The following is a 13,160-nucleotide window of genomic DNA, read 5'->3' as shown; positions in this document are numbered from 1 at the left end:
GATAGTATACTACAATGAACATGGTAGGTACCCTTTTCATTACTTAATGGTAACGACCTTTGAAAAAACCACCACAGAAGCACATGACTTAAAAAAGCTAGCAACAGAGGAAAGAAGTATGGAATACAACCAAACAAAAACAAATAATAGGTCCTGGCCGGTTGGCTCAGTGGTAGAGCGTCGGCCTGGCATGCAGAAGTCCCAGGTTCGATTCCCGGCCAGGGCACACAGGAGAAGCGCCCATCTGCTTCTCCACCCCGACCCCTCTCCTTCCTCTCTCTCTCTTCCCCTCCCACAGCCAAGGCTCCACTGGAGCAAAGATGGCCCGGGCGCTGGGGATGGCTCCTTGGCCTCTGCCCCAGGTGCTGGAGTGGCTCTGGTTGCAACAGAGCGATGCCCCAGAGAGGCAGAGCATCGGCCCCTGGTGGGCAGAGCATCGCCCCCTGGTAGGCGTGCCGGGTGGATCCCAGTCGGGCGCATGTGGGAGTCTGTCTGTCTCTCCCCATTTCCAGCTTCAGAAAAATCCAAAAAAAAATTCCAAAGCGACAGAGTATACATTTTTCTCTAGTGTACATGGAACATTCTCAAGAATTGACCATGTGTTGGACCACAAAAATAACATCAGAAAATTCAAAATAACTGAAATTGAACCAAGCATATTTTCTGATCATAAAACCTTGAAACTAGAATTTAACTGCAAAAAAGAGGGGGGAAAACCAACAAAAATGTGGATACTAAACAACATACTTTTAAAAAATGAAAGAGTCAAAGAAGAAATAAGTACAGAGATCAAACGATATATACAGACAAATGAAAATGACAATATGACATATCAGAATTTCTGGGATGCAGCAAAAGCAGTAATAAGAGGGAAGTTCATATCACTTCAGGCCTATATGAACAAGCAAGAGAGAGGCCAAGTACACCACTTAACTTCACACCTTAATGAACTAGAAAAAGAATTACAAAGACAACCCAAAACCAGCCAAAGAAAGGAAATAGTAAAAATCAGAGCAGAAATAAATGAAATAAAGAACAGAAATATTATAGAACAAATTAATAAAACAAGGAGCTGGTTCTTTGAAAAGATCAACAGAATTGACAAACCCTTGGCAAGAGTCACCAAGGCAAAAAGAGAAAGGATTCATATAAACAAAATCCAAAATGAAAAAGGAGAAATCACCACAGACATCATAGATATACAAAGAATTATTGTAGAATACTACAAAAAACTATATGCCACCAAATTCAACAATCTAGAAGAAATGGATAAATTCCTACAACAATACAACCTTCCTAGACTGAGTCATGAAGAATCAGAAAGCCGAAACAGACCAATTAGCAGGGAGGAAATAGAAAAAACTATTAAAAACCTCCCCAAAAATAAAAGTCCAGGCCCAGACAGCTATACTAGTGAATTCTATCAAACACTCAAAGAAGACTTGGTTCCTATTCTACTCAAAATCTTCCAAAAAATTGAAGAAGCAATACTTCCAAACACATTTTATGAGGCCAACATAACCCTTATACTGAAACCTGGCAAGGACGGCACAAAAAAAGAAAACTACAGACCAATATCTCTAATGAATACAGATGCTAAAATACTAAACAAAATACTAGCAAATCGAATACAACAACATATTAAAAAAATAATACATCATGATCAAGTGGGCTTCATGCCAGAATCTCAATGATGGTTTAACATACGTAAAACGCTTAACATAATATACCAAATCAACAAAACAAAGAACAAAAATCACACGCTCTTATCAATAGATGCAGAAAAGGCATTCGATAAAATACAACACAACTTTATGTTTAAGACACTCAACAAAATGGGTATGGAAAGAAAATATCTCAACATGATAATGGCCTATATGATAAACCATCAGCTAACATCATATTAAATGGCATAAAACTGAGGACTTTCCCCCTTAAATCAGGAACAAGACAGGGTTTTCCACTCTCTCCTCTCTTACTTAACGTGGTGCTAGAAGTTCTAGCCAGTAAATAGAACTACCTTATGACCCAGCAATCCCTCTACTGGGTATATACCCCAGAAACTCAGAAACATTGATATGTAAAGACACATGCAGCCCCATGTTCATTGCAGCATTGTTCACAGTGGCCAGGACATGGACACAACCAAAAAGCCCATCAATAGATAACTAGATAAAGAAGATGCGGCACATATACACTATGGAATACTACTCAGCCATAAGAAATGATGACATCGGATCATTTACAGCAAAATGGTAGAATCTTGAGAACATTATACGAAGCGAAATAAGTAAATCAGAAAAAACCAGGAACTGCATTATTCCATACGTAGGTGGGACATAAAAGTGAGACTAAGAGACATTGATAAGAGTGTGGTGGTTATGGGGGGAGGGGGGAGAAGGAGAGGAAAAGGGGGAAGGGGAGGGGCACAAAGAAAACTAGATAGAAGGTGACAGAGGACAATCTGACTTTGAATGATGGGCATGCAACATAATTGAACGACAAGATAACCTGGACATGTTATCTTTGAATATATGTATCCTGATTTATTGATGTCGCCCCATTAAAAAAATAAAATTATTTAAAAAAAAAAAAGTTCTAGCCAGAGCAATCAGACAAGATAAAGAAATAAAAGGCATCCATATCGGAAAAGAAGAAGTAAAGGTATCACTTTTTGCAGATGATATGATCCGATACATTGAAAACCCAAAGACTCCACAAAAAGATTACTAGAAACAATAAACCAATACAGTAAGGTCGCAGGATACAAAATTAACATACAAAAGTCCATAGCCTTTCTATATGCCAACAATGAAACATTAAAAAACAAACTAAAAAATAATCCCCTTCACAATTACAACAAAAAATAAATAAAATGCCTAGGAATAAACATAACAAAGAATATAAAGGACCTATATAATGAAAACTATAAAGCATTGTTAAGGGAAATTTAAAACGATACAATGAGATGGAAAAATATTCCTTGTTCCTGGATAGGGAGAATAAATATAATCACCATGGCCATATTACCCAAAGCAATATACAAATTTAATGCAATTCCCATCAAAATTCCAATGACATTTTGTAAAGAAATGGAATAAAAAATCATCAGATTTATATGGAAGTATAAAAAACCCCAAATAGCCAAAGCAATCCTAAGAAAAAAGAATGAAGCTGGGGGCATTAAAATACTAACTTCAAACTATATTATAGAGCCACGACAATCAAAACAGCATGGTATTGGCAGAAAAATAGACACTCAGACCAATGGAACAGAATAGAAAGTCCAGAAATAAAACCACATATAATATATATGGTCAAATAATTTTCGATAAAGGTGTCAACAACACACAATGGAGAAAAGAAAGCCTCTTCAACAAATGGTGCTGGGAAAACTGGAAAGCCACATGCAAAAGAATAAAACTCGACCACAGTTTGTCCCCTTGTACTAAAATTAATTCAAAATGGATCAAAGACCTAAAAAGAAGACCTGAAACAATAAAGTACATAGAAGAAAACATAGGTACTAAAGTCACAGACCTTGGTTTTAAAGAGCATTTTATGAATTTGACTCCAAAGGCTAGAGAAGTGAAGGCAAGGATAAATGAATGGGACTACATCAGACTAAGAAGTTTTTGCTCAGCAAAAGAAACTGACAACAAAATAAACAGACAGCCAACTAAATAGGAAGTGATATTTTCAAACAAAAGCGCAGATAAGGGCCTAATATCCAAAATATAGAAAGAACTCATAAAACTCAACAACAAACAAACAATCCAATAAAAAAATGGGAAGAGGATATGAACAGACACTTCTCTCAGGAAGATATATAAATGGCCAACAGATATATGAAAAGATGCTCATCTTCATTAGTTATTAGAGAAATGCAAATCAAAACTACAATGAGATACCACCTCACACCTGTTAGATTAGCTGTTATCAACAAGACAGGTAATAGCAAATGTTGGAGAGGCTGTGGAGAAAAAGGAACCCTCAATCACTGTTGGTGGGAATGTAAAGTAGTACAACCATTATGAAAGAAAGTATGGTGGTTCCTCAAAAAACTGAAAATAGAACTTCCTTATGACCCAGCAATCCCTCTACTGGGTATATATCCCCAAAACTCAGAGACACTGATACGTAAAGGCACATGCAGCCCCATGTTCATTGCAGCATTGTTCACAGTGGCCAGGACATAGAAACAACCAAAAAGCCCTTCAATAGATGACTGGATAAAGAAGATGTGGCACATATACACTATGGAATCCTACTCAGCCATAAGAAATGATGACATCGGATCATTTACAACAAAATGGTTGAATCTTGATAACATTATACAGAGTGAAATAAGTAAATCAGAAAAAACTAAGAACTGCATGATTCCATACATAGGTGGGACATAAAAACAAGACTAAGAGACGTGGACAAGAATGTGGTGGTTACCGGGGAGGGGGGTGGGGAGGAGAGGAAGGGAGAGGGGAAGGGGGAGGGGGAGTGGCCCAAAGAAAACTAGATAGAAGGTGATGGAGGACAATCTGACTCGGAGTGATGGGTATGCAACATAATTGAATGACAAGATAACCTGGATATGTTTTCTTTGAACATATGTATCCTGATTTATTGATGTCACCCCATTAAAATTAATAAAATTTATATTTAAAAAAGTGTATATTAGTGTGTGCACAAAAATGCATTCACAAATACATATGACAGTAGAAAAGCCCTTTAGTGGCCTATTCCCCAAATTATATCACACAGACTAGTATCTTCTTCACAAATATAAGATGAGCTCTAACATATAATGAAGATGAAAACTGTAATTATTATATCCTAATTTAACCTATTTTAACATTCTGTTCCTGGCCCTGGCCAATTGGGTCAGCAGTAGAGCGTCAGCCTGGCATGCAGAAATCCTGGGTTCGATTCCCAGTCAAGGCACACAGGAGAAGTGGCCGTCTGCTTCTCCACCCCTCTCTCTTCTCTCTCTTAGTCTCCTCCCTCTCTCTCTCTCTCTCTCTTCCCATCCCACAGCCATGGCTCAAACAGTTTGAGCAAGTTGGCTCTAGGTGTTGAAGATGGCTCAGTGGCCCAGCCTAATGTGCTAAAAATAGCTCAGCTGCCAAGCAACAGGGCAGCCACCCCAGATGGACAGAACATCACCCAGTAGGGGGCTTGTGGAGTGGATCCTGGTAAGAGTACATGCAAGAGTTTGTCTCTGCCTTCCCACCTCTTAATTTAAAAAAAAAAAATTCTGTTCCTCTCACATCTCTACAAGAGGGAAAACTAAAGCGGGAAAAGGAAATATTTTAACACCTCCTCTTAAAACAACTGTCTTTCAACAAATCACAGCAAAGAAACAACTAGCTAAGAAAGGAGAAACACTAAATAAGAAGCAGCAAAATAATAGACAAAGAATTAATCATTAGTAGTTTACCACTTTGAAGTAGCATTTCTAATTTTTAATAAGTATGTATTTAATAAATATGCTTACACACCTGTAAGAATGCATCCTCACTAAGAACAGACATTGTCTTCTTCTTACTTATTTGCTCCTGTGAATCCTCTCTGAGCTTGAACCTAAGTTGAATCTCAGGAGAAAGTGTGCCTAGAATGAAATATAATCGTAAGTCATTTGTAAGTTTTATATCTCTGCCTTGACAATGATCCAAGCAAAGATAGTAAAAAGTGACATTAAAGAGCATTTATAAATTAAAATGTCCTAAATGTCACCTTTGTACATTATAGTTTTTAATTTATTAGGAAGAAACATATATACTACATTAAATAAAATAACACCTGAAATATTTTTTTCAGATGAATGATGAAAATATATATAGAAAAAATTACACATAGACTTAAACTCTACTACAAAGAAAACTTTTTTTAAAAAAATTCATTTTAGGTCTTTTTAAAAATCCATCATACTAGGATATAATTCAAGAAAAGTCAGAATTTCTGTTTCAAAATGGCAAATGGAGGCCATGTTTTAACTTTCTTCCCTTCCTAGTTAACAAAAGGATTCCCAAAATTATTATTTTTAAAACCTGAAATAGCAGTAGTAAAAAAGGAAGTATACCCCCTACAGATAAGAAGATGAAAGCTGATTAAAGGGAAATCAAACATTAGTAAACAGCTTGTCACTTAACATAGGAAAAGGAGGGGCTCCTTCACAAGTAACAATATAGATCTCTTCCATCAGAATCCCTGAAAACCAAACAACTCAAAGCAAATCCCATTAACAAAAGATGGAAGAGGGTAAATATGTTCCTAGTCGGTTGTCTCATACTTCACTGAGCTTGCTATTGGTACCAAAGAAGCTCAGGATGAATGCAGTAGCCAGCTACTTTGTGTAGGAAATATCTTCCTGACCAGATAAAGAAATGTACTAAAAGTAAGATTGGTAAAATAATTTAATGATGGCACAGAAGTAGAAATAGTCAAAAATATCAATGAAAAAAAAAGTGGGAAACAGAGTAGGAATATATTGAGGAATTTAATATGTAACAATAATGGCATTTTATTTTTTTAATTTATTTTCTTTTGAAAGAGAGAGAGAGAAAGGAAGGAAGAGAAAGAGAGAAATGAGAAGCATCAACACTCAGTTGCTTCACTTTATTTGCTCATTGATTGCTTCTCATATGTGCCTTGACTGGGGGGGCTCAACCCAAGCCAGTGAATCCTCACTCAAGCCAGCAATCTTGGGCTCAAGCCAGTGACCTTAGGTTTCAAGGCAGCAACCTTTGGGCTCAAGCCAGAGACCTTGGGATCAAGTTTATGATCTCACACTCAAGTTGGCAACCTCAGGGTTTCAAAACCGGGACATCAGCATTCAGGTCAATATCCTATCCACTGCACCAACACCAGTCAGGCAACAATAATAGTATTCTATTTTTTATTTTTATTTATTTTTAATAATGGTATTTTAAACAGTGGCACTAAGATGAGTTATTTAATAAGTAATATTGGAAAAATAGGTTAACAATTTGAAAAAATAAATTTAAAGAACTACCTTCCCATATTCCAAAATATTTTACAAAATATTTGTAAAAGCTATAAATATAATAAATGGAAGAAATAAAGATAAAAGAAAGTATTTTTATGGTCTTGAGATAGGTAAACTATTTCTAAATTTGAAAAAACTAATAAATCCTAAAAGACTGACAGATTTTACCATATAAAAACTTAAGCCTGACAAGGTGGTGGCACAGTGGATATAGAGCATTGAACTGGGATGCAGAGGACCCAGGTTCGAAACCTGAGGTCGCCAGCTTGAGCATGGGCTCATCCAGCTTGAGAGTGGGCTCACCAGCTTGAGCACAGAGTCGCTGGCTTGAGTGTGAGATCACAGACATGATCTCATGGTCACTGGCTTGAGCCCAAAGGTCATTTCCTTGAAGCCCAAGGTCACTGGTTGGGGCCAAAGGGGTCACTTGCTCTGCTGTCACCCCCCCAGTCAAGGTACATGTGAGGGCAGTCAATGAACAAATAAGCAGACTAAGGAGCCACAGCGAGGAATTAATGTTTCTCATCCTCCCTTCCTGTCTGTCTGTCTCTATCTGTCCCTCTCTCTGTCTTTTTCTCTACCTCCTGTCACAGAAAAAAACAAAACAAAAAAAAAAACTTCTGCAATACAAAATGTGTCATGAATAACATGAAAACATAAATAGGAAACTGGGTAAAACTATTTGCAACATATATATGACAAAATTTTTGTTACCTTTAATAGGTAAAATATCCTTATAAATCAATAATAAAATGAGACTAGGAGACATATGGTAATTCACACCAAAAAATATCCTATGAATGGTCAATATTAAAATGTGCTGAAATATTCTCAAAAATGCAAATTAAAATAATCAGATACTTTTTTATTTACCAGGTTTGAATAGACTGAGACTATGTTCTTTGTTGGATCTAGCGGGGAAAAGCCATCTTTTTTTAGAGAGCAATATGTCAAGATCTGACATGGCTGATCCTTTAAAATCAGAATATATTCTTTTAAAAAAAACTGATTTTAGCTGGTTTTGTATTCTAAAGAGATAATAAAAAAAAGTAGACAAAGTTGTAAGCATAAGAATATTCATATTTGAGTGACGTCAGAGAAATGGCGCGCCATGAGGGTTGCTCCCAATATATCCCCCTCAAATTTCAACAAATTGGACAACTAAAGACAGGGAAAAAATATCAGAAGCATGTGAAATATACACACACCAGACAAAGGTATGATTGAGGGAAAGGTGGCTGAATATATAATCCACTCTAAAGGTAATGAGATGGAGAACAGAGTATTCTGCTTTCCTCACTGATCTGAGGAAGGGTAGCTTTCACTTGGAACCCAGAGAAACGGAGGATCTGGGGTAGAGGGAAGAAGCTGGGATAGGATGGATGATCAGAGGAGAGAGCGCGCCAACTCAGCCTGAGATTGCGGAGAAGGGGCTAGCATAGGTAGCAGGCTTTGACAGAGGTTGCCAGTGTGGGTTGCCAATGGGGGCCGGTGCCAGTGCGGCTTTGTGCACTCCCAGGTTCGTGATCACAGGTGGTGTGCAAGTGGCTCCACCTGGCGCTTCTGGCATGGGCACAAGCATTTGCAGGCAGAAGGGCTAGGCCCAAGATTGTCAGCAGTGAACTTCTGCCTGAGCTGTAGCCAGCATTTCTGTGTGGTCCCTGCTCCCCGACCAACAGCATGGGAAGTGTGCAAGGGACGGGGTCCCTAGACCTGGACCTGTCCGGGTGGGGCGCCTCTGTGAGCCGATACAGGTCTTAATGAGCTTTCCTGCATTCCTAGCTCTGACTGAGATCACAGGCATTGTGTACCTAAGTGGGCAGGAGCAGACCTCCCTGTACACTGAGGAAGTCATGGGAGCTGGGCGTGCATGTGGCTTGCTGCGGGCTACCAAACAGGGCACAAGGGAAAAAAGCCTGTGGAGATTAGACCTATGGAATGCTGAGAAGTACTAGACATGGTGGGGCCCTTAGAAAGACACCTGATCTGCAATCGGCTTCCAGCCATGGCAGATTGAGACGTGCTAGACTTGTCTACTGGCACTTAGAAAGGCACCTAAAAAGCAATCGGCTCCCAGCCCAGCCTGCTTTTGCTGGTAGCTCTGGTTGGCACAGCCTTACACAGAATTGTGCTTTGAATGGTGCTGTAGGAAGGACCTGGCTGCTCTTAGAGCCTCTTGCACTGCAATCAGTGGCTGGGGCAAACCTCACAGCTCAGTCCGCAGGCCGCTAGCTCAGAAGGAACAGACGTGGGGAGAGGCCCCTGGAAAACTAAATGAGTCTCGAATTGTCGGAGCCTCCAAGCCTAACAAACGCTGCCTATCAATGGGAATGAGGCCCAGCCTATGTCATTGCCATGGCGACACAACTGCAAATCTCCACTCAAGAGCCCCACAGAGACAAAACCTGTAGTACAGTGCCACCTGTTAAAAAAAAAAAAACAAAAACAACTACCTCTCCAAACCAAGAAAAATTATATTTTCTTATAACTTCTTTTTCATTTTTTCCACATTGGTCATTTTAACTTCCTTCTGTTTTATTCTTTCCTTTTCCTTTTAAACTTCATTATCCATAGTTACATTTTCCATTCTTGTATTTTTTTTATGAGGGTTACATTTCAAAAACCTTAACTTTTTTCTTTTCTTCTTTTCACTTTATTTCTATTTCTTTTTCTCTCATTTGAATGTCATTTATGAAATTATTTTATTTTGGATTCATATTTTTCTTTGTGGCATTTTTCGTGTTCTTTACTTCATTTTTATCTCTTTGACATTTTCCCTCAGTTCTCACTCCCCAATCTCTATAGTTTTTGTTGCACTTATCATAATAGAACTTTCACTTTTTCACTGTATCATTTCAATTTTTTTAATTATCTCTTATTAGTGTTATTAACAATACCACTCTCAAATGCCATTAAGAAAAAAGAAATCAAATATTATATATACAAAAGACAGATATGTAACTCAGTTAGATGATGAAAAATCTCTAAAAAAAATTTTCAATTACTTGGAAACCTTAGAACAGAGAATTAAAAACTGAAGTCCTAAAAATACTCAGGGAAATACAAGAAAGTACAAAAAGGCAATATAAGGAGCTAAAAAAACAATTCAATGAAATAAAGAATACATCACCAAGGAAACTGAAACTATAAAAAGAAATCAAACAGAGATGAAAAACTCAATAAATGAAGTGAAAAATGAGGTAACAAGTTTAGCAAGTAGAACAGGCCAGATAGAGGAGAGAATTAGTAACATAGAAGACAGGCAACTAGAGATATTACAGAGAGAAGAGGAGAAAGACTCACAAATTTAAAAAAATGAGAAAGTCCTACAGGAATTGTCTGACTCCATCAGAAAGAGCAATATAAGAATAATGGGTATATCAAAAAGGAAAAAGAGAGAAAATGGAATGGGGAACATATTCGAACAAATAATAGACGAGAACTTCCCAAGCCCATAGAAAGAATTAGAGCCTCAAATCCAAGAAGCAAACAGAACACCGAGATACCTTAACCCAAACAGACTTCCTCCGAGACACATCATAATGAAATTGGCACAAACCAATGACAAAGAAAAAAGTCTCAAGGCAGCCAAGAAAAGAAGAATACAACAAATAAAGAAAGGCCCATTAGGCTATCATCAGATTTCTCAGCAGAAACTCTACAAGCCAGAAGAGAGTGGACCCCAATATTTAAAGTACTGAAAGAGAGAAACTTTTAGCCAAGAATACTATATTCATCAAAGCTATACTTCAAATAGGAAGGGGAAATAAAAAGATTCACAGATATAGAAAAGATGAGAAAATTTATCACCAGAAAACTCCCAATTCAGGAAATACCAAAGGAAGTTATCAGACAAGATACAAAGAACAAAACAAAACAAAATTACAAGTAAAAGCTCCAACAAGATCACAATAAAAACAAGATTAATCTGTAACAACAAAAACAAAAAGGGGGAGAGGACAAAGATTAACAGTAGCAAGAGAAGATGTGGAGAAGCACTCATGAGATAATGTACTACAACGAATATGATATATATCCTTTTTATTACCTAATGGTAACCACCCTGAAAAAACCACTACAGAAACACATGGCTAAAAAAAAAAAAGAAAGAAAGAAACAAAGAAAGAAGTATGGATACAACCAAACAAAAAAAATGACAGAAAAAAGAACCAAACAAAATACAGCTATCAGAAAGCAATATATAAAATGGCAATAGGAAACCATTCTCAAGTATAAATAATTACATTAAATGTAAATGGATTGAACTCACCAGTAAAAAGACACAGAGTAGCAGAATGGATTAAAAAAGAAAACCCAATTGTATGCTGCCTACAAGAAACACATCTAAGCTACTAGGATAAAAACAAATTAAAAGTGAAAGGTTGGAAAACGATTCTCCAAGCAAATAACATCCAAAGAAAAACAGGTGTTGCCATACTCATATCTAACAATGTTATCTACAAGACATTAAAGATAATCAGAGACAATGATAATCATTTTATAATGATAAAGGGGACATTGAATCAAGAAAACATAACACTTCTTAATATATAAGCACCAAACCAAGGAGCACCAAAGTATATAAGACACCTACTAACTGATCAAAAAAAAAAAAAAAACCACGAAAAAAAATACAATCATAGTCAGTGACCTCAATACACTGCTAACGGCTCTAGATTATTCTTCTAAACAGAAAATCAATAAATAAATACTGGCCTTAAACCAAACACTAGAACAATTGGATATGATAGACATCTACAGGGCATTTCATCCCCAAACACCAGAATATACATTTTTCTCCTTTGTACATGGAACATTCTCAAAAATTGACCATATGTTGGGCCACAAAACTAACATCAACAAATTCAGAAAGACTGAAATTAAATGAAACATATTCTCTAACCATAAAGCTTTGAAAATAGAATTCAACTGCAAAAAAAAAAGTAAACAAACCCACAAAAAATGTGAAAATTAAACAACACACTTCTAAAAAATGAGTGGGTTGGGATCGGACAAGATGGTGATGGAGTAGGCAGACGTATCAACTTCCACCTCCCAGAACCAAAGTGAATTACAACTTAATTTTAAGAACCATCATCTGGAAAAACCAACTCTGGACTAAACTAAGAGGACTCTTCAACCAAGGAACACTGAAGAAGCCACACTGAGACTGGTAGGAAAAGCGGAAATGCGGAAAGGGCTGTCCAGCTCCCTGGAGCAAACAGCCCAGAGAGACTTGCATGGCGGGAAGTGAGTTTAGCAGAGAGGGGAGGGTCCTGAGCCCCAGGAACAAAGCCCCAGCCTATAGCCGCACAGCCTAGAAGAGGCATATGAACAGTATTTAGCTAGAAACAAGTCAGGATACTGTTTGTGAGAGACTGATTTCTCAGACCCAGGATTCTTCTTAAAAGGACCACACAGAAAACCTCTCTCACAACCACTCACCCGGGGCTCCAGGGGATGGGGAGAGAGGAGAGGACTGGAGCAGTGGGAAGAGAGTATAATCTAGGAGGCACAGGGAGAAACACTTTTAGGGACAGCCACACTAACCCCTGGGCTGAGTCACTCCCCAAATCTGAAGTGAATACTTCCCCTGGAAACAGCAATACCAGCAGAGGGAAGCAGGACACCAGCCAAACAAGCTCTCCCACGGTACTTAGAGCAGAGTCATTTAGAAGGAGGGAGCTTTTGGGACTACAGTATTGAGTGTTAGGGTCTGAACTGCAGCACCCCCACTCACACGGCTGAGGGCTCGCCCAAGGGCGAGCAATGGTGGGATGCGGAAGCGCAGTTCTGTCGGCAAGGGTGGAAGCCGGCTGGCCACAGCTGAGGCCCATGTGTGAGGTCAGTCTTGCCGGGCTGGGGTGAAGGGGACGTGCAAAAGTGGTCAAGCCCAACTGTAGACCGCCTGCAATCCAGCCTGTGGGGGAAGGGCAGGAGCCCCGGAAAAGGTAGAGACCCGACCTTGAGCAAGGGCACAGAAGCTCAGCCTCGCCCGGACCACGGGAACCAAAGCTTGAGGCCTGACTTACCAGCCAGCTCCTCCTGCGAGGGTGAAGTGAAAGCCCAGAACAGGCAGAGCCCTACAACTGAGCAAGAGCAAGCAGCCCCACCTGGCTGGTGGAGCCAAGGCTTGCAGCCGTCCTGCAAGCGGGCT

At 38.6% G+C, this 13,160-nt stretch overlaps 1 protein-coding gene across 1 annotated transcript in view; it reads right to left on the bottom strand.

Annotated features, from left to right (window-relative positions):
* The window catches only part of ANKRD31 (ankyrin repeat domain 31), a 259,980-nt gene that overhangs the window by 225,217 nt on the left and 21,603 nt on the right, over nt 1-13,160 (bottom strand). Inside the window, 1 exon segment of the mRNA XM_066237559.1 lies at nt 5,496-5,605. Within this exon segment, the coding sequence (XP_066093656.1) occupies nt 5,496-5,605 (110 nt within the window).

The sequence above is a fragment of the Saccopteryx bilineata genome, chromosome 6, assembly GCF_036850765.1.
Source record: "Saccopteryx bilineata isolate mSacBil1 chromosome 6, mSacBil1_pri_phased_curated, whole genome shotgun sequence".
NCBI classification, from domain to species: domain Eukaryota; kingdom Metazoa; phylum Chordata; class Mammalia; order Chiroptera; family Emballonuridae; genus Saccopteryx; species Saccopteryx bilineata.
Note: the sequence above shows the minus strand (reverse complement) of the source record. Positions and strands in the feature narration are given on the sequence as shown.